This window comes from Piliocolobus tephrosceles, chromosome 7 (assembly GCF_002776525.5).
Source record: "Piliocolobus tephrosceles isolate RC106 chromosome 7, ASM277652v3, whole genome shotgun sequence".
NCBI classification, from domain to species: Eukaryota; Metazoa; Chordata; class Mammalia; order Primates; family Cercopithecidae; genus Piliocolobus; species Piliocolobus tephrosceles.
This window is the reverse complement of record NC_045440.1, coordinates 100,812,212-100,835,006: the sequence shown is the minus strand read 5'-3', so window position 1 is coordinate 100,835,006 and position 22,795 is coordinate 100,812,212. Positions and strand designations below refer to the sequence as shown.

The following is a 22,795-nucleotide window of genomic DNA, read 5'->3' as shown; positions in this document are numbered from 1 at the left end:
AAATCATGGAATGTTATTGCTAGACTCAACTTTTGTGGGTCAGCTAGTTTAGTGTTTTCCAAATCATACCCTGATCTAAGAAGGTACTTTTAGTGGCATTTTCTTCACTGAAGATTGATTAGAATGAGAACCTCATTATTGCTTTTATCTTTTTTATATATGGGACTCTTTTGAAATTTTTATTTGAGGAAAAGTCTTCTAGTGCTAAAGCATATTTAAAAACAGTTTTGCAGATACAGAAAATGAGACCTAGAGCTTTTACGTGAATTGCCCAAGATCACACTGCTAGTTAGTGACTGAGATGCAATAAGAACCCACATTTACCCTACTCTAGGGCCAGTGTTGAAGAAAGCAGTGTCTGTAAAAAAATTCCAACAGTTCAAAGTGAAGCACTCTCAAGGCATTCCTAGGAGTAGGGGTAACAACTGGTTAGCAAAACTATGTGCCAGGTAATATGTACACAAGGGAACCACAACTGACACAGTCCCTACTCTCCTGGTGCTTATATGCCAGAGAAGGAACTTTTCATATTTAAACAAAGAGAAATAATGTTGTTACAAATCAGGGCACACACCTATCCCCTTTTTACCTGTTCAACTAGTATGTATTGAGTACTTCCTACTCCTAAGTGTAGCCCTGATTTGCTCTCACAAGAGATACAACAAAGAATGGGTCTTGGCTAGGTGCCGTGGCTCATGCCTGTAATCCCAGCACTTTGGGAGGCTGAGGTGGGTGGATCACAAGGTCAGAAGTTCGAGACCAGTCTGGCAAACATGGTGAAACCCCATCTCTACTAAAAATACAAAAATTAGCCTAGCGTGGTGGCGGGCGCCTGTAATCCCAGCTCCTGGGGAGGCTGAGGCAGGAGAATCACTTGAACCCGAGAGACAGAGGTTGCAGTGAGCCAAGACTACACCATTGCACTCTAGTCTGGGTGACAGAGTGAGACTCCATCTCAAAAAAAAAAAAAAGAAAAAGAAAAAAAAAAAAAGAGTGGGTCTTAGGCCTTAGAGAGACTTTCACTGAACTGGAAGAAACAGATGAATGGGTAGGCTATTTCAATACACAGTGTGGTAAGAGCTGTGATGGGATAGATATGGAGAAGTATGTGGGTTGGAAGAGATATCTAACACCTCATGTTTGAGGGTTCAGGGAAAGATTTCCCAGGGAGGTCATAGCTAAGCTGAGTCCTGATTGATGAGTTAGATTTGCTGGGCAAAGAGAAGAGACAACTCTTGTGGCAGAATAGAGCATTTTCAGCTGGCCTGTTCAGGGTGTCACTGAGCACCCCTTGACTTCTACCAGAGCATGCTACATTCTTACCTGTTCTATTTCCTCATGTTTCTAGATAAGATTCCATTTGAACACGGTTTCTGACATAAAAAAAATAAAAGGCTTGAAAATCACCATATTGGAGGGTTAGTGATGAACTTTGGCAATTTGTATCAGCTCATGTGTATATTCAGTTTTGGGTGGGCCAAGAAATAAATTGCTGTGTGATTCAGCTTTTGCTGAGAACAGCTCAGTTTCCGTAGAATATCCACATTGCCTTTGTGAAAACTCTATTTATATTACCTACTAAGTTATAGAACACTACTAAGATTGTAGTAAGATGTTGATGAAAATGATGTAATTAAAAATAGCCATTTCTTTAGTATTTTAATTATCACATGCTCACATTAGGAAGACTTTTAAAAAATATACCTTTAGCAATATATGGTTTTCTTCAGTTAGAATGAAATTCAAGTTGATATTTAAAAAGTCACCTTTTGATTGTACATGGTGGCTCATGCCTGTAATCCTTGCTCTTTGGGAGACCTTGGTGGGCAGATTGCTTGAGCTCAGGAGTTCGAGACCAGCCTGAGCAACATGGCAAAACTCTCTCTCTAAAAAAAATACAAAAATTCGCCAGGCATGGTGGCATGTGCCTGTAGTCCCAGCTACTTGGGAGGCTGAGGTTGGGAGGATTGCTTGAGCCTGGGAGGCAGAGGTTACAATGAGCTGAGGTCATGCCACTGCACTCCAGCCTGGGTGACAGAGCCAGACCCTGTCTCAAAAAAAAAAAAAAAAAAAAAAAGAGTCACCTTTCAAGCAGTATTTTCAAAGTATTCCATTTTCTTTAATTATATGATGTTGTTGACGGACACTTAGATTGATTCCATGTTTCGGGTGTTGTGAATAGAACATTTGGATTTTTATAAGAAGCTTCAACGTAATGATTCAGTCCATATAATTTGCATCATGGGTAGTGTTTAAGTAATGTACAGTTAGATAGGAGTATGTGATCCTTTCTCCATTTTTCCCCTTTGGGTTTTCTCATTTTTTAAAATACTCTTTCTATTTTGAGTTGTGATACTAGAGGAGGACCATTAGGATAAAGAGTGTAGGGAGCTATGAAATGAAGATGGAAATGGAAAGGGTGTGATCGTTAGGTATGAGATGAGAGGAAGCCCAGATGCCCCCACCCCCTCAAAAAAAAAAAAAGAAAACCAGAACAAGATACATCATTTTATTGGATTGAAAGTGTTTACATAGGGGAAGGGAAAAATTAATGAGACAGGAGGATGAAATGGAGAGAAGATGCATAAGAGAAAGGCATAGATTGTGGCTCATGATTGGCATGCTAGTTATTAAGGCATCATATTTCACCTCTGCTTCCTGTGCGTGATTGGCATGCTAGTTATTAAGGCATCATATTTCACCTCTGCTTCCTGGTGTAGTCTGTAATTTCCTTTGTGTGTTCCTGGTTCTTCCACGCAGTGAAATTTTCAAAGGCATAGCTGCTTACTCCTATTTAAGAGAGACAAAACTAACCAGGCACAGTGGCTCACGCCTATAATCCCAGTGCTTTGGGAGGCCAAAGCAGGAGGATCACTTGAAGCCAGGAATTTGAGAGTAGCCTGGACAATGTAGTGAGACCCTGTCTCTACAAAAAATAAAAAAAAAATTAGTTCAGGTGTGTGCATGCTTATAATTGCAGCTACTTGGGAAGCTGAGGTAGAAGGATCACTTGAGCCCAAGAGTTTGAAGCTACAGTGAGCTATGATTGTGCCACTGCACTCCAGCCTAGGTGACAGAGTGATACCCTGTCTCTTAAAAAAAAAAAGAATAATAAAAATAATAAAACTACAGTTAGCCCTCTGTATCCCGCTTATTCTGCATCCACAGATTCAGCTAACTGCATATTGGAAATATTGGGAAGAAAAAAGCAATAAAAAAAAATGCAGTATAATAATTATTTACATAGCATTTACATTGTATTAGGTGTAATAAGTAATCTAGACATGATTTAAAGTATACTGGAGGATGTATGTAGTTATATGCAAATATTGTGCCATTTAATATAAGGAATTTGTGCATTCATGGATTTTGGTATCTGTGGCGTTCCTGGAACCAGTTCGCCATGGATACTGAGGGATGACTGTGTATAGAATTGCTGGGTTCCGATACAACCTGCGAGTCCATATACTGGCTTAGTCAAAATTCTTAGGCATATGTCTGAATTAAAACTTTCTGCATTCCTTAAAATTTATATACAGGTATACCTTACTCTGTTGTACTTCTTCACTTTGCAGATGCTGCATTTCTTTTTTTAATTGAAGGTTTGTGGCAACTGTAATGATCAAATCAAGTCCGTCAGCACCGTTTTTCCAATAGCTTGTGCTTGCTTCACGTGTCTATGTCATGTTTTGGTAATTCTTCCCATATTTCAGACATTTTTATTATTATTATATGTGTTATGGTGATCTGTGATCAGTGATCTTTGATGTTACTGTTGTAATTGTTTTGAGGTGCCACGAACTGCACCTTTGTAAGATGGTGAAGTAAAATAAATGTTGTGTGTGTTCTGACTGTACCACTGCTAGGCCATGGGCCCCATCTCCCTTCCTTTCCTCAGGCTTTCCTATTCCTTGAGAAACAATATTGAAATTAGGCCAATTAGTCATTCTACAATGGTTCGTAAGGGTTCAGGTGAAAGGGAGAGTCACACAACTCTCACTTTAAATAAAAAACTAGAAATGATTTAGCTTAGTGAGGAAGACAGGTTGAAAGCTGAGATAAGCTGAAAGCTAGGGTTCTTGTGCCAAACAGCCAGCCAAACTTGAATGCAAAGGAAAAGTTATTGAAGGAAATTAAAAGTGCTACTCCAGGGAGCACATGAGTGATAAGAAAGTGGAAGAGCCTCATTGCTGATATGGAGACAGTTTGAGTGGTCTGAATAGAAGTTCAAACCAGCTATAGCATTCTCTTAAGCCAAAGCCTCATCTCAAGCAATGCCCTTACTCTCTTCAACTCTATGAAGGTTGAGAGACGTGAGGAAGCAACAAAAGTTTGAAGCTAGCAGAGGTTGGTTCATGAGGCTTAGACAAAGAAGCTGTCTCCATAATGTAAAAGTGCAAGATGAAGCAGCAAGTGCTGATATAGAAGCTGCAGCAAGTTATCCAGAAGATGTAGCTGAGATAATTGATGAAGGTGACCACATTAAGCAACAGATTTTCAATGTAGACAGAACAGCCTTCTATTGGAAGGAGATGCCATCTAGGACTTTGCTAGCTAGAGAGAAGTCACTGCTTAGCTTCAAAGGACAGGCTGATTCTCTTGTTAGGGGCTAATGCCTCTCATGACTTTAAGTTGAAGCAGTACTCATTGCCCATTCCAAAAATATTAGGGCCCTCAAGAATTTTGCAAAATCTCCTCTGTTTATGTGACAGAAGACATTTATTGATTTGTGTATATTGAACCAACCTTACATCCCAGCAGTAAAGCCTACTTGATCGTGGTGGATTAACTTTTTGATGTGCTGCTGCATTTGGTCTGCAAGTCTTTTATTGATAATTTTTGCATTTATGTTCATCAGAGATATTGGTCTGAAGTTTTCTTTTTCATTTTGTCTCTGCCACATTTTGGTATCAGAATGATGCTGGCCTCGTAGAATGAGTTAGGGAGGAGTCCCTCCTCCTCGGCTTTCTTGGAATAGTTTCAGTAGGGTTGGTACCAGCTCTTCTTTATACATTTGGTAAAATTCAGCTATGAATCTTCCTGGTCCAAGGGTTCTTCTGGAAAACAAAAATTTGTGTAACTCACTGTATTGTGATACTTGCTTTGTCGAGGTGGTCTGGAATCAAATCTGCAGTATCTTATAGATTTGCCTGTATATAACACTGGAGTGTACAGTGTTTTGAGTGAAACTCTCTCCTCCTCTTCCCTAGCCATTAATAATCAACATGATGGTTTAAAAACAGATGTTAGAACATCTAAATAATTGCAGTTAGTTAACTTGCTGGCTAGAATGAACAATATCATGTTTGGTCCTTGACAATCCTGCACAGGATAATATTTAGGTGCTAGTTTGATTGTATTAGTTCCTTACATAAATTCCTTCAGGGGTTCTGCATTGCCTGGACTGCCCTTTATTCTTTGTCACTAGTCTAATGTTTTTCCGTTTTTCTCCCTAGCGTCTGCTAATAGTTCAGTGAATGTTTGTTGTTTGAATTACTTTAAAAAAAATTAAATAAATGTGAATTTGAATGCATATCTATGTTAGTGGAAATAGACTTGAGTTTAGAAGTCTCAGGTCTTGAACTGTCTGAGCCTATTGGTAGCTGTGTTAACACTTTTAACATTTTTTTTTTTTTTTTTTGAGATGGAGTCTCGCCTTGTTGCCCGGGCTGGAGTGCGATGGCGCGACCTTGGCTCCTGCAACGTCTGCCTTCTGGGTTCAAGAGATTCTTCTGCCTCAGCTTCCCGAGTAGCTGGGATTACAGGCGTGTGCCACCAGACCCGGCTAATTTTTTGTATCTCTAGTAGAGACGGAGTTTCACCATGTTGGCCAGGCTGTCTCGAACTCCTAATCTTGTGATCTGCCCGCCTCGGCCTCCCAAAGTGCTGGGATTACAGGTGTGAGCCACCACGCCTGGCCTCACTTTTTAATTTTTTAAAATGATAGCTTTAAAATGTAGTCTTTAGTTTGCCAGTCTTAAGTTGTAGGTTCTGTATGCAATTGTAGGGAGGCACAGTAAATAAAACAGAAGAAAACTTGTTTATTGTTTCCCAGCTTCCCAGTCTGTACTACTACCACATTGTGTTCTGTGTACCTTGAAAACATCTCTTGAATTTGTTTTCTTTGCTATTTCTACTACACTCACTTTAATCCAAGCCACCAACATCTCTCTTTTAAAATATATGCTTTAGGGCTGGGCGCAGTGGCTCATGCCTGTAATCCCAGCACTTTGGGAGGCCGAGCCGTGTGGATCACAAGGTCAGGAGTTCGAGACCAGCCTGACCAACATGGTGAACCCCTGTGTCTAGTAAATACAAATTATCTGGGCATGGTGACAGATGCCTGTAATCCCAGCTACTCAGGAGGCTGAGGCAGGAGAATCGCTTGAACCCGGGAGGCAGAGGTTGCAGTGAGCTGAGATCACGCCATTGCAACCTGGGTGACAGAGTGAGACTCCGTCTCAAAAAAAAGTATGCTTTATTATTACTCCCATATCATGAGGCCAACAGATTAAGAGACTATTGCTGTGGAAAAGATATATTGTTACACATACAGCTCACAAGAGAAGGAGGAGTGCTGTGTCACAGAGGGCTCCACAGGGAAGTACCAGGGTCAGTTAGGAGGCAGAGAAAGTGAGGGGGAAAAAGTGGGCAAGAATCTTTATGTGGTTTCTGTGGGAAGGGACAGGTGAGACAGGGTAAAACAGGTTTAGGATTGGCTACTTTGAGTATTTCAAGTGGGTTCTGGGGCATAGGACTTTCTCTGGTTGTCTAGTATCTGGTCCTGGGGCAATTTGGGCAGGGGAAAAGTTGACCCTAGACTGTAACCATAGAGGTGGTTGGAGGTTTGGGCTCTAGATAGGTTGGTGTGCCTATAAAAGACATCCTTCCATGGGAGTTAGTTTGCTGTCTCTAGAAATTAGCTAACCCTGAGAGGGGCAGTCGCTTCAGTTTTAGCAAGGTCCCAGATGTCAAAGCATCAAGAATATAGAAAATAAATAGATATGCTTAATATAATCTCTGCATGCACTAACACTACTTTTTAATTGGTCTCTCTATATTCACATCTGCTTCCCTATAATCTAGCTTTCATTCAGCAACCACAGAAACTTTACATCATGTTATTCCTCTGCTTAAAATTCTTCACTGATTTTTTCCTGTATTTCAAATATAGCCCAGTCTCTTTACCTTGGTTTTGAGGCCCTTCATGCTCAGGCTTTTGCTTACATATGCAACTCCAGTATGTCCTACTGTATCCTTTACTCACTTTATCGTAGGCCCGCTAATCGTTCAATTATTTGACGGTAATTTGTTCTGTCTTTCAGGGCCTTTGCAGGGCAGTTCTTGGTGCTTAGTCATCTGACTAACTTCTAATTAAGTTTTGCATTTTAGCTTAAATGTTATTCCCTTGGAGAGTCCTAAATTAGGTCCTGTCTTAGTTTTTTTGTGTGATTTATTTATTCATTGGTTCTTTTATTAATTAATTAATTAATTAATTTTAACTTTATATATATTTTTTGAGCCGGAGCCTCACTCTTTCACCAGGCTGGAGTGCAGTGGTGTGATCTTGGCTCTCCGCAACCTCTGCCTCCTGGGTTCAAGCAATTCCCTTGCCTCAGCCTCTTGAGTAGCTGGGATTATAGGCCTGCGCCATCACGCCTAGCTAATTTTTTTTGTATTTTTAGTAGAGGCAGGGTTTCACCATCTTGGCCAGGATGGTCTCGATCTCTTGACCTTGTGATTTGCCTGCCTCAGCCTCCCAGAATGCTGGGATTACAGGCGTGAGCCACCGTGCCCGGCCTGCTCCTTCAGTTTGTATATATGAGAAGAGAGCTACTGAGGATAAAATGCAAAGCAAGACAGATTGGTTCCTATCTTTATGGAGCTTCTATTCTTCTAGGGGAGGCAGATAAAAGTCAATGACAAAGTCCTTACAAGGTGTAATAAGTGCTTTACAGTATAAAAGGTGCCGACATAGAAAGTATCAGAGGATGGCCACTGTATACATATGACCTCTGGAGTTTAAGCATTTCCTTCTTTTCCAATCTGTGGATTTTGTAATTCACAGCCGTTCAATGGAGAAAGGACATTTTATTGTTAAAGCTCACTTACCTACCTTCAAAGGTTTTTCACATACTCCAGTGCCTTCCAAGTCTCAGAGGCTACCATGGAATACGAATACATTCCATTCCTTCATATGACCTAGGAACAATTTTATTTGCAGAAATAGTGAATACAAAATAAAGTCACAGCCAGTTTATCTTATAGTACCCTTCTTTTCTTGCCGTGGTTAGTAATCATTTATTTGTGAGTTTACTTCCTTAATTCCTCTGTATTCATGCTGGTGTATTCTGTGTGAGGGACCAAATTGTGGATGTGTGTTTCACCAGTGCATACTGGACATCTGGTCAAATGCCTGGCCCAAGTAGAGGGTCAGTGAATGCATGTGGCTGTTTAGTTCTAGTTGCTTAAATATTTCACTGGGTTAAAGTTAGTGAGGCCATGTTTTATGTTGTAGAGGTGTTGGACTTGGATCCATCTACTTACATGGGTATTAGATGGGCCATGAATTATTTTTTTGAAGAGAATTTTACCTTTTGCCAACTTTTTCTCTTGACTTACTCTTATGGAGAGATAGGGCTGTTTTGAATTCAGGCCTTTTAGCTCCAACCACTCTGTTCTACCTTTGACTTCAAGACATAGTTAATTTTTTTTTGTATTTATTGGCTTTGTTTTTAAATACAAAATTTAATTATAATGGAAAAATGTTAACTTTTATTTTTTAGATGATTGATATTTTTGTTATTTATTTATTTATTTTTAACTTTTATTTTAAGTTCAGGGGTACATGTGCAGATTTGTTACATGGGTAAACTTGTGTCATGGGGGTTTGTTGTACAGATTATTTTATCACCCAGGTATTAAGCCTAGTACCCATTAGTTATTTTTCCTGATCCTCTCCCTCCTTCCACCCTCCACCTTCTGATAGGCCCCAGTGTGTGTTATTCACTCTGTGTGTCCATGTGTTCTCATCATTTAGCTCCCAGTTATAAGTGAGAACTTGCAGCATTCGGTTTTCTGTTCCTGTGTTAATGTGCTAAGGACAATGGCCTCCACCTCCGTCCATGTCTCTGCAAAGAACATGACTTTGTTCTTTTTTGTGGCTGCATAGTATTCCATGGTATATATGTATCACATTTTCATTATCCAGTCTACCATTGATAGGCATTTAGGTTGATGCCGTATCTTTGCTATTGTGAAGAGTGCTAGTTACAATGAACATAAGCATGCATGTGTCTTTATAATAGAAAAATTTATATTCCTTTGGGTATATATCCAGTAATGGGATTGCTAGGTTGAATGATATTTCTGTCTCTAGGTCTTTGAGGAACTGCCACACTATCTTCCACAATGGTTGAACTAATTTACACTCCCACCAACAGTATGTAAGCATTCTTTTTTCTCCACAACCTTGCCAGCATCTGTTTTTTTTTTTTTTTTTTTTTTTTACACGGTTTAATAATAGTCATTCTGACTGGTGTAACATGGTATCTCATTGTGGTTTTGATTTGCATTTCTCTAATCAGTGATGTTGAACTTTTTTTCATATACTTGTTGGCCACATGTAGGTCTTCTTTTGAAAAGTATCTGTTCATGTCCTTTGCCTACTTTTTAATAGGGGTTTTTTTTTTCTTGTGGATCTGTTTAAGTTCCTTATAGCTGCTGGATATTAGACCTTTATTGGATGCATAGTTTGTTCAAAAATTTTCTCTCATTCTGTAAGTTGTCTGTTTACTCTCTTGCTAGTTTCTTTGCTGTACAGAAGCTCTTTGATTTTATTAGATCCCATTTGCCAATTTTTGCTTTTGTTGTGATTGCTTTTGGTGTCTTTGTCGTAAAATCTTTGCCTGAATGGTATTGCCTAGATTGTCTTCCAGGGTTTTTATATTTTTGGGTTTTACATTTAGGCCTTTAATCCATCTTGAGTTAAATTTTTGTACATGATATAAGGGAGGGGTCCAGTTTCAAATCTTATGCATATGGCTAGCCAGTTATCCCAGCACCATTTATTGAATGGGGAATCCTTTATCCATTGCCTGTTATTGTCAGGTTTGTCAAAGATCATATAGTTGTAGTTGTGTGGTCTTATTTCTGGGTTCTTTATTCTGTTTCATTTGTCTATGTGTCTTTTTTTGTATCATAACAATGCTGTTTTGGTTACTGTAGCCCTGTAGTATATTTTGAAGTCAGGTAGCGTGATGCTTCCAGATTTGTTCTTTTTGCTTAGGCTATTCAGGCTCTTTTTTGGTTCCATATGAATTTCAAAATAATTTTTTCTAGTTCTGTGCTGAATCTCAAATAGTAGTTTTAGTAAGAATGGCATTGAATCTATAAGTTGCTTTGGGCAGTATGACCATTTGAATGATGTGTGTGTGTGTGTATATACATATATATATACACACACATATATATATACACACACATATATATTTTGTTTTTTTTTTTAATTATTATTATTTTTTGAGATGGAGTCTTGCTCTGTTGCCCAGGCTGGAGAGCAGTGGCATAATCTCAGCTCACTGCAACCTCCGCCTTCCAAGTTCAAGTGATTCTCCTGTCTCACGCTCCCGAGTAACTGGCATTACAGGCACGCGCCACCATGCCCAGCTAATTTTTGTATTTTTAGTAGAGATGGGAGTTTCACCATGTTGGCCAGGCTGATCTCAAACTCCTGACCTCAAGTGATCCTCCCAAAGTGCTGGGTTTACAGGCGTGAGCGACCGTGCCCAGCCTCTTTTTAATGATACTGATTATTTCTATCCCTGAGCATGGAATGTTTTCACATTTCTTTATGTCATCTCTGATTTCTTTGAGCAGTGTTTCATAGTTCTCCTTGTGGAGACCTTTCATCTCCCTAGTTTGCTGTCTTCCTATGTAGTTTATTCTTTTTGTGGCAGTTGTGAATGGGAGTTAGTTCCCGATTTGGCTCTCAGCTTGACTGTTGTTGGTGTATAGGAATGCTAGGGATTTTTGCGCATTACTTTTGTATCCTGAGACTTTGCTGAAGTTGTTTATCAGCTTAAGAAGCTTTTGGGCTGAGGCTATGGAGTTTTCTAAATATGGGATATTGTCATCTGCAAACAGGGATAGTTTGACTTCCTCTCTTCCTATTTGGATGACTTTTCTTTCTTTCTCTTGCCTGATTGCCCTTGCTGGGACTTCCAATACTATGTTAAATAGGAATGGTGAGAGAGTGCATCCTTGTCTTAATGCCGCTTTTCAAGGGGAATGCTTCCAGCTTATGCCCATTCAGTATGATAGTTGGCTGTGGGTTTTTCATATATGGCTCTTACTATTTTGAGGTATGTTCCTTCAATACCTAGTTTGTTGAGAGTTTTTAATGTGAATGGACGTCTAATTTTATTGAAAGCCTTTTCTGTATCTATTGAGATAATCACGTGGTTTTTGTCTTTAGTTCTGTTTATGTGATGAGTCAAATTTATTGATTTGTATATGTTGAACCAACCTTGCATCCCAAAGAGAAAGCCTACTTGATTGTGGTTGGTTGGGTTTTTTATGTGCCACTAGATTTGGTTTGCTAATGTTTTGTTGACGACTTTTGCATCAGTGTTCATCAAGGATATTGGCCTAACATTTTCTTTTTTTGTTGTATCTCAGTCAGGTTTTGGTATCAGAATGATGCTGGCTTCATAGAATGAGTTAGGGAGCATTTTCTTCTCAATTTTTTGAAGTAGTTTCAGCAGGAATGGTACCAGCTCTTCTTTGTATATCTGCTAGAATTCAGCCCTGAGTCCGTCTGGTCCTGAGTGTTTTTTTTCTTTTTTGTATGGTAAGCTATTTATTACTGCCTCAATGACAGAGCATAGCTAAATTTTAAAGGCTGTACTGAGAAGTCTTCCCTGACAGTCTTCTCTTAACCTCCACAATTGGTAGAGTCTGTACATGTTCTTTTATCATACTTTCAATTTTTTTTTTTTGCTTGTTTTTCTGTCTTATTTTTCTTACATTGGTGCCCAGCAAAATAGCTACTGTTTTTGATTGTAGCTACTACTACATAGAAGTATTTATTTGAACAAGTTGTGCTCTTACATGCCATACTTGGTTTTTCTCTTTCTATTTGTGTACCTATGTTCATGGCCTTTCTCTTTTCTAGAATTTTCTTATCCCTCTTCTCCATCTACATTTTGGAATTGAAACATTTCTTTCAAAATCTCATTCAAATCCCACTCCCTTCCACAAAGTTCTGTTTGGATGATTCCAATGTTATTTCCTCATTTGAGCTCTTGTAGCATTAAAGTTGTGTTCTATTTAGTTTCTGCTGTCTTGTATTTTCTATCTCTATGTATTTTTTGAATTTGGTATTCTGCCTCTTTGAGATAGGTAAGATTTCTCATACATCAGTATATGTAGTTTATCCATGATATACATTATTGCTGATGGTCATTTGTCCCTTTCTAAATCTTCCTGAAGACAGCTTGGCTATAAACATAGTTTATTCTGCTCTGGAAGACATAAGACCACAATTTAGAAATTAAATTGCTAATATTTTAATTCTATAAATTTAAGCAGAAACAGTTATAATTTTTTTCTCTAGAATTTTCAAAAGCCAGAATGAAAGAAAATTTAAAATAACTCTTTTGGCCTCATTGCAATATAGATTATTTTAGAGTTGATAAATATTTGACTGAATGCAAAATCCTTTAGAAGACTTATATTTAAAGTGCTTTAGTTAAAGGGAAAAATTTTCATTTGTTCCTCATGTTAACTAGTAATTTCTTTGCCAAAATGAAGTCTTATTTTCTTCAGAGTCACTCCAAACATTTGGTCCTCTTCTGGTTTGTAATCCTGTTAAATTTCATCCATAAATTAAAGTCTAATTATGCATAGTTGGTGAACTCCAGATATTGAGAATTTGATGTACAATAGACATTTACTTATTTAACTTATTGGAACATTATGAAATGTTGAAAATACTTGCATTGGGATTAAGAAAAAAATTTCTTTGGGAATTAACTAAATTTAATTGTTTATGTATTTTCTTTTAGCCCATATGTTGTAAAGTACTATGGCAGTTATTTTAAGAATACAGACCTCTGGATTGTTATGGAGTACTGTGGCGCTGGCTCTGTCTCAGACATAATTAGATTACGAAACAAGACAGTAAGTATTTTAAAAGAGTTTTGCTAATCTCATTTCTAAAGATTCATATTTTAGAATCTGACTAGTTGGCATTTTGTTACAAAGAAAATAATAGCATGAAAAAAGAAAAGGTTTTAAGTTGTGTAATGATATCTAGTAGGAGGTGTAAGGACCAGCTCACATACCTTTCTGTGACAAATTTAGGAATTACATGATTGTTTAATTTATTTATTAGAATAATTTTTGTTGTGTCACAGAGAAACTACCATGGTACTTCTCTTCTTCATTTGGAATCAGTGTGTGTGTGTGTGTTGTTTAATAATCTGAGTTTCATAAATTATGGCTAGAATTTTATTTAAAGTTTATAATATTCATGGTATTATCTTCTATATTATAATTTTCTATATTATATTTTCTATATTATAATTTATGGCAGGTAATATTTGAATAAATTATATACTTCTGAATTAAAAAAATATAAAACATTTTTGTATTTATTTTCCAAATATTGTCAGGATGTGTGAAAGTGATAGAAATATTACATATTTCTATAAATTTAGCTTAGTGAAATGTATTGCTTAATGAAAGCTTTTTATGGTCATGTTTTAACTCTAAGTAGAAGTGCTATTTACAAAATTGTTTACTTTAAGCTAGTAGTGTATCTAGTTTATTTGGACAATTTTGTATGGACCAAAGTGACCTTTTTTTCTTGAATAAGAAGAGTAATCAGTGAAATAATTTGTAATTCTGTAGCAGTAACATTATTATATGTTGTCAGCCATGTTTCAGTAAAATACATTCAGAAAAAATACTTCAATTTGTGGTTAACCAGAATCATTTTAAAGTTTGATTTGGGAAGTACACTGTAAGTTTATTTTACTAATTTTTTTTTTCCCTGTTAGAGAAAAGAAAGTAAATAGGATTTCTTGTAAGAGAAGTGAAACAGAAATTGAAATTATCCCTGTTTTGACAGAGTAGATTAAGTGATCTGTGACATTCTAATGATATATTTTAGAATTTCTATGGTGCTTAACTAGCATGTATGTAAATCAGATGACTCTTGAGTGGCAGAACAATGCTTCAATGGAAAGTAATTATATCCCAGTTAGAGAAGAGTTTTAATATCATTTCAGGGCTAAACTCAGTGCATTTGGTATTTAAAGTTATCAAGTAGGAATATGAAGTAAAAGGGTGTGAAATGGAAAATTTTAAACATCTCCATTTTCTTAGTTTTAAGTGTTAATGTTACAATTTTGAGTAGATATGAAGTATTTGATCCAAGAAGTTTAATTCTTGTTGCCAATAATTACAACTGTGAAGGCATACTGTAGTTCTTAAAGATAGGTATGGATCAGATCATTATCTTCAGAAAACTCTTTGTCAGTTATCAAAGAAAAGATTTTATCTGTTCATATTCTTTGTTATAAGACACAGTCCACTGAGCATGTTGGGGAGTCGTACACTTGGAATAGCATAGTTGTTCCTCTCACACAACAGGTACCCTGGGTTCTGGGATGACATGGTAATAGTCTAATTTCCATATATGAAAAGGAGCCCAGAGCTGCACAAGAGATTGATTAGGAGCTGTAGGTATATTGTTTCTGAGTGTTGCCTTGATGACAGCTCCTATTAAGTCTCAAAAATATTTGTATCTTTCTTTTCTAGTGCAAGGACATTTTTCTTCATTTATTTATTATTCAAAAAGAGTACCATTATTGTTAAGATTAATAATATAAAGATATGTAACATTCCATTTAAAAAGTATCTGGACGTTGTAAGCCTTTGTTCACTGAAGGATACTCTTGATTGTCTGAATTTCAGAAGGATGACTATTACTGATTGACTAGCTTTCAAAAATTTGACGAGTATAACAGTCGTCTTTGATTAAACAGGTGTAAAACTCACTCTAGTCACTGTTTTCATGGTCATGAAACAATCTTTTCCTAAGAATATGGCAATGTGTTTTTAAGAGCTTGTAAGGTCTGTTGTTTTTTTGTGATCTGCTTTGTTTTTTTAAATTCTATATACATTTGAAATAGAACAAGGAATTCTTGTTATTTTATATTGCAAATGTTTATATTTACTCATATATTTATGCTTTTTATTGTTCTTTATTTCTTTCTGCATTTCCCAATTGCCTGAAGAATATCTGTTAGTATTTTCTTAAGTGTGGGTATGATGATAATACCTGGGGGTTTTTTGTTTGTTTGTTTCTGTTTTTGTTTTTTTTTGGTGAACATGTTGTTATTTTACTTCATGTTTTCTTTTTTCCTTTTTTTGAGACAGGTTTTCGCTCTTTTGCCCAGGCTAGAATGTAGTGATGTGATCACAGTTCACTGCAACCTTGAACTTCTGGGCTCAAGCGATCCTCCAGCCTTAGCCTCCTGAGTAGCTAGGACTTCAGGAGCATGCCATCATGCCTGGCTAATTAAAACAATTTTGTTTTGTAGAGATGGGGTCTGGCTGTATTGCCCAGGCTGGTCTTCAACTCCTGGTCTCAAGCAATTCTCCTGCCTTGGCTTCCCATAGTGCTGGGATGACTGATGTGAGCAACTATGCCTGACCCTCACTTCACTTCTGAACAGTATATTTGCTGGGTAAAGAATTATAGGTTAGTGATTCCTTTTAGCCTTTTAAAGATATTATCCAAAAATCTTGTATTTTATATTCCAGAACATAATTTATTTTTATTTTTTGTTTTTCTTTTTGAGACAGGGTCTTGCTCTAGTGCAGTGACTCAGGCTCTAGTGCAGTGGTGTGATCATGGCTCACTATAGCCTCGACCTCCTGGGCTCAAGTGATCTTCCCACTTCAGCCTCCTGAGTAGCTGGAACCACAGTCATGTGCCACCATGCCCGGCTAAGTTTTTTGATGTTTTGGAGAGATAGGGTCTCACTTTGTTTCTTAGGCTCATATCCTAGAACATATTAATTATAGTCTAATTCTGTCTGCTAATCTTTAAATGTTAATCTCCTGTGTGTCTCTATTTTATATTGTTTCTCTTGTTTTTTATTGTTTTTGTCTATGCCTTGTGATCTTTGATAGAGTGCTAGACATTGCATAAAACGTGACAGAGGTTTTTTGAACTTCTGAATATTGATGTATTTTACTTAAGGTTTTTGTTTGTTTCTATCTGGTGACTAGAACTAGCAATCCTGGATCACTTTAATTCAATTAGGGTTAGAGATAATTTGAATCTGGGCTTTAGTACAGTTATGTGCCACATAATGATGTCTCCATCAATGATGGACTGCATATAGAATGGTGGTACCATAAAATTATAGTATCATATTTTTACTGTACTTTTTCTATGTTTAGATGTGTTTAGATACACAAATACCATTGTGTTACTGCTGCCTACAGCATTCTGTACAGTAACATGCTATACAGGTTTGTAGCCTAGGAGCAATAGGCTGTACCATCTAGGTTTGTGTAAACACACTCTGTGATGTTCACACAATGATGAAATTGCCTAATAATGTCTTTTTTGGAATGTATCCATGTTGTCAGGTGACACATGACTGTACTTTTGAGGGTTGATCCTCCTTTACATCTAGGATATGGTCCTTTGGCATTATAGGGTTTCGCAGTTTCTTGGTAGATTTTGATTTCCAGTTTTTGACCTTCTCATCTTGTAAGTCATTCAAAAGGTCTGCTCTGCTTCTTAGCCTCTTGGCCTCTATTCTGTAATTAATAGATGCCTCTTGGAGAAAAGCATCCCTTATTGCTAGGCTCACCTCTTTCTTTTTCTTTTTTCTAATATTTTGTTTTCATTAGCCTTGTGTCTTCATTAGCCTTAACATAGACTTTTAAATGTATTTTGTCCAGACATTTTAGTTCTTTCAGCAGGAGAGTGGTCTGAATTATCTAGTTTATCATTACCAGAAGTGGAGCTCTTTCAAATAGTACAAGTTTTGTTATTGGCAGTTCTGTTCTGCTATGCGCAAACATATGCAAAGCTACCCCCAAAGACTAAGGGAGCTGAGAGGCTGAAGAAAGTTGCTGACAAATCCAGTTTCTTATAAAAAGACATTTATTACAGACTTACAGAAATAATGTTTTGGGTGGCCAAAAGGTGGTGTATTCCCACATCCACGCTCCCCAAAATATCCTTTATATAGCAAGCTGTTTTGGTAAAACGTGCAGCTGGTGACACCTCAGACTTTCTTGCTATTCGTGACCACTGGAGAGGTTAGATAAACATCTTTATGAGGGGTTATCTATGCTACAGGCAGTTCTTTAAAGACCTTACTGCTGGAGCCAAACTCCTGTCATTATGGTGGTTTTGCTTCGAAATGGTGTCACTCTTGTCTTGCAACAGGCTGGTTTTTTACCTACGTCTTTCATCTAGCTGGAGTTTATTTCTGTATATGATATGAGATGGGGTATACAGCACTTCTTTTTTTTTTTTTTCTGTGTGGAAATCTAATTGTCCTAACACAATTTTCTATCCCTTTTTAACTGGCTTATAAGCCTGTCCTACTAAGGTTATGTATATATTTGGCTTTATATTTGGTCTCTGTTCTAGCAGAGATTTATTTGCCTGCTTCTGCAACAGAAATATGTTCTTAATTATATGGTGGCATGTTTGATATTTGGGATGCAATTCCCTTGTCTTTGTTTTCCTTGATCTCTCATATATGTTTTATTTATTTATTTTATTATTATTATTATTTTTTGAGACAGAGTTTTGTTCTTGTTGCCCAGGCTGGAGTGCAATGGCGTGATCTTGACTAACTGCAGCCTCCGCCTCCCAGGTTCAAGTGATTCTCATGCCTCAGCCTCCCTAGTAGCTGGGATTATAAGCACCTGCCACCACACCCACCTAATTTTTATATGTTTAGTAGAGATCGGGTTTCGCCACATTGGCCAGGCTGGTCTCAAACTCCTGACCTGAGGTGGATCCACCCGGTCACCCGAAGTGTTGGGATTACAGGCATGAGCCACCGTGCCTGGCCTCATATAAGTTTTAGAATAAGTTGTCAAGCTCCACAAAAAGTCTTGCTGGGTTTGTGATTGGAATTAGGTTTAACTCATAATTTGTGTTAACTGATATTTTCCAATCCATGATCATAGAATATCTTTGTGTTCAGTTCTTCTTTTTTGTATTTAAATGCATTTTTAAATCTCCTTGAAAATCGTTAGGCTGGGTGCGGTAGCTCATGGCTGTAATCCTGGCACTTTTGGAGGCTAAGGCAGGTGGATCTCCTGAGGTCAGGAGTTTGAGACTAGCCTGACCAACATGGCAAAACCCCGTCTCTACTAAAAATAGAAAAAAATTAGCTGAGTGTGGTGGTGGGAGTTCAAGACTAGCCTGGCCTACGTGGCAAAACCCCGTCTCTACTAAAAATACAAAAAAATTAGCTGGGTTTGATGGCGGGCGCCTATAATCCTAGCTACTCGGGAGACTGAGGCAGGAGAATCGCTTGAACCTGCAGGGCAGACATTGCAATGAGCCGAGATTGCACCACTGCACTCCAGCTGAGGCGACAGGGTGATACCCCGTCTCAAAAACAAAAAACAAAAAACAAAAAACGTGTACATTTTAAATTTGATTTGCTTCTAGGAGCTTTGTCATTTTTACTGCTAATATGAATGATCTTTTGTTGTTATATTTTCAAGTTGGCTAATGGTAGTATCTAAGAATGCTGTATCTTGTATATTTTTATTATTCACCATAGCAACTTTTGCCATTGGTACTCCTCTGACCCTGTTCCTTGATTTTACTAATTAGTCATTTGCTTATTTATTTTCTATCCACGTACCTTTTTTTGTAATCCACTTAATAATCCTGTTTGACATTTTGTATCATTCTTGCCTAGTACCCCAGTTATTTCTCTTAATCTCTTTTTAGGAGTTTTAACTTGTCCTTGAAACTCATGCTTTGTGTTTGGGGCCTGTTCGTTGCAGTGAGTATCTCAGATACTGGTTTACTAATTTGCTTGCATCTCTTTTTACTCTTGGTCATTTGGGTATGTCAGGTGGAATCCTTGACTTGATTTTTCTTATTATTATATTCACTTAAATGAATTCATGTATGATCTATGGATGTAAAACTTTATTGAAAACTTTAACCTTTATAAATCTAAAAAAAATGTAAAAACATGACCACTGAAATTATTGTTTTGTGCTTATCTTTAAATTGTTAATAAAAACTATAAAATATAGATTGAGGACAAGGTTGGATTGGTGCTCAAGTGGACCCATATGGATGTTGCTGTGACAGCATAATCCTGTTCTGATGTGAGAGCTTAACTGTATAGTTGCTTTGATTATGTATATATTACATATACCAACCATATTAATATAAAGCTTTCTCAGAGTAATGGACAGCTTAGATTACATTATTAGAAACTTTTGGATCTTGTCTGACTATGTATAATTTGCATATTCTATTTGTACATATTTATATATAGTGAGCTTCGTTTACTATAGAGAAGAAACAAAATTATGTGATGATTTAGGGAGTTGACAATGGATTCTAAATTCTTAATTTGTTTTAAGAGTAGTAAGTCTTGGAGGACCACCTAAGTAATGTATTTTTTGTGTGTGTGGAATTGTGCTTGTCTTTGAGAGAAATCTTATTAGGGATAAAATGTTCTTGATTCTGAATTATTGACTATTGTTTATTTTTGAACAAATATTTCCTTGAAAACTGAAAATAAAAGGCACAGGAAAGAGCAAGTCCAATTAAGTTACATGTCTTTTAAACAAAACTTTTAAGTTCAAATTTTTTAGCCTGATACATAAACAGAGTTTATATGTTACCTCCTTTCTACCTGTACAGTTTCATACCTTGTCACTGTTTTATCAGGTACTTTCCACTTCAGTGTTACAATGAGAACTGGCTCCTAGAATAAGAACTGGCTTAATATTTTGGTGATGATATGTATGCCCTTGCCCTGTCCTCTGACTTTCTTTTAGTGTTATCCCTACCCCCAGTCTTTGCCTAGTGAACTTGCATCCTTGAAGTCCCAGCTGAAAATGTTACCTCTTATTTGAAAATTTGCATATTTTCTCAGGTAGTTTGTTGTCTGTTTAGTAAATCGTTGATTAATTAATTGAGTCTTTATTGCATATTCACTCTTACATAAAGAAAGCACAATGAATGCTATTTTTACTGTGGTGATGATGTTTATTTTGACTATTAGGTAGGCTGTCTTTTCATATTTGTATTGGCTGTTTCATGTTCTTTTTGTGCCTATTCTTTGCTGTTTGTTGTTTCTGTTGGCCTTTTTTTTTTGGATCCATTTTATTGCTTGACAGTTTGCTTTAAAAGTCATAAAACAAATTATCTGATTGTCAGCATAGATATTAAAGACGCACCTTCAAAAGCTGATCTGTACTTTTTCTTTGGGAAACATGTAGGAAAAGATGAAGGCATAGAATTAAGTTGCGGATTAATTAGACATATTCCAGTGATTGTAACTGAGTCTGAGTTGTAAAGGATAGAGATTTTGTCTATTTAAGTGCCGATTCTTACTCAGCATGGGCCAGATCACAGAGTTGGCACCTGAGCTGGTAACGAATTATAGTAATTAATGGTAGTGGTACTAGAATTAGGAAAAAGGTAGAACTCTCCTGTATTCTAGTGGGTGATAAAAGTTTCTCTTGACTCTTCTGGTTACGTTATAAGTAAAAATCTATTAGGTTAGTATTCATTGAGTCCTTTTGGTTTTTAAGTATTTGGGGCTCTATAATATAGTGTATGTGACTTAAATTTCTGATTTTTGTGATCAGAGTCACAAACACAGCTCAAGTCCTGGTATCATACATGTTCAGTAACTGATTTTTTCACAGTATTTTAAACTATCTTTTAAGTTTGATGAAACTTCTTTGTTTCATCCAGCCATGGTATCCTATACTTGTGAGTTACATTTAATTAGTCAGCTTTTACTATTTGGGAGAAGAGTAGTTGCAGTTGCCTTTCTCCTTGAGGAGTAAACTCTTCAAGGACAGGAATTTTAATATATTCATCTTGAAATATTCCAAGTGCCTAGAATAGCTTTTGGCACCAACAAGCCTTTGATAAATGTTGAGCCGAAACAGCCAATTTTTTGGCTTCTTATCCTGTGAATATAAAATTACCCTACCTCTCTATTCAGTGTTATATTTTGGTGGATAAGTTATAATTTCCATGACTACTATTCAGTATTAATAATGTGGATTGCTGAACAAATATGGTCATATACCAAAGACAAGCCATAAAAAGTATGCTTACTAGTAACCTTGGCATGTGTGAAATACCAGAATATGTTTCATTAGCTCTCTGATTTTTACAAAAGTTATATATGTATCTATGTTTAATTTTTTGCTTAATTTAAAAAATGTGTATCTTGATAATTTTAACCATAGGCTTGCTGTAACTCATGAAAAAGCTTTTTGTTGTTGTTGTATAAGGTAATATAAGCATTTTTTTTTTTTTGAGGAGTCAAGTGTTTTCAAGTTTAAAAAGAATAAAAAGTTTAGTATATTTGTGGTAATGAGTTTTGAAGGTTTCCCGTGAGGAAGTTTTTAAAAAACCAATTTATATTATACTAAATGCCATTAAACATCTCGAAACATTTATGCATTTCAAACATACTACAGAGTAGAATGCATAACTCTGTGAAATTGAAACTCTTAAAAGATAGGTTAGATTTTTGATTAGCGGCTTTTCAAACAATCTTTACATAATTATAAAGCTATGTCTTGACATATGGAAGAAATAGAGTCTATGTTTTAGATGTTTATTGTATACTTAAAAACATTCTAAAAAAAATGCCTAAGGTAATTCTCTCCTATTTAGGCCCATTTTTTGATTTGACTACTTGTTTTCATTCAACCTAGTACAGTAGAAATGGCATGAACCCAGGCTTTCAGCAATATGGGTTTTAGTTTTGGTTCTTCTACAGACTAGTTTTATGGTCTGGAGCAAATCATTTAACTGAGAAGGACTTCAGTGTCCTCATCTGTTAAGTAATAAGTAACATTTGCATAATGCTTTACAGTTTACTTGGCAGTTGATATGGTTTAGCTCTACGTTCCCACTCAGATCTCATGTTGAATTGTAATCCGCAGTGTTTGGGGAGGGACCTGGTGGGAGGTGATTGGATCATGGGTGCAGATTTCCCCCTGGCTGTTCTTGTGATAGTGAGTTCTCATCAGAGTGTGTAGCACTTCCCCCTTCATCCTCTCTCCCGCTCTGCCATGAGAATTTGGTGCTTGCTTCCCCTTTGCCCTTCCATCACGATTATAAGTCTCCTGAGGCCTCCCCAGCGATGCTTCCTGTACAGCCTGTGGAACTGTGAGTCAGTCAAATCTCTTTTCTTCTAAATTACCCAGTCTCAGGTAGTTCTTTATAGCAGTGTGAGAGTGGATGAATACAGCTGTTTTATTTACATTTTGGTTGAGTAGAAAGGTTCAAAACCCATTTATTGATTTAGGCCCAGTGCTGTTCACTAGAGGTACAAATAACTAATAAATGTTGGTGTCTTGCATTCTTCACACACTAGATGAGGTAATAGGTATGTAAAAAGCCAAATTCTGTTTTGCAAAGAGTTAGAGCTCTTTAGGAGGAAAAAAGGAGACACACATAGTCTAACAATTTAGAAAAAGTTTCATTGGTGAGAGAATCTGTTAGCACAGTGGTCCT

The 22,795-nt window shown here is 36.8% G+C and overlaps 1 protein-coding gene across 1 annotated transcript in view; it reads left to right on the top strand.

Moving 5' to 3' along the window:
• Positions 1-22,795, top strand: part of LOC111520894 (serine/threonine-protein kinase 3) — a 334,853-nt gene that overhangs the window by 62,175 nt on the left and 249,883 nt on the right. The window contains exon 4 of the mRNA XM_023183991.1: positions 13,068-13,182. Within this exon, the coding sequence (XP_023039759.1) occupies positions 13,068-13,182 (115 nt within the window). The remainder of the gene's footprint in view (positions 1-13,067; positions 13,183-22,795) is intronic.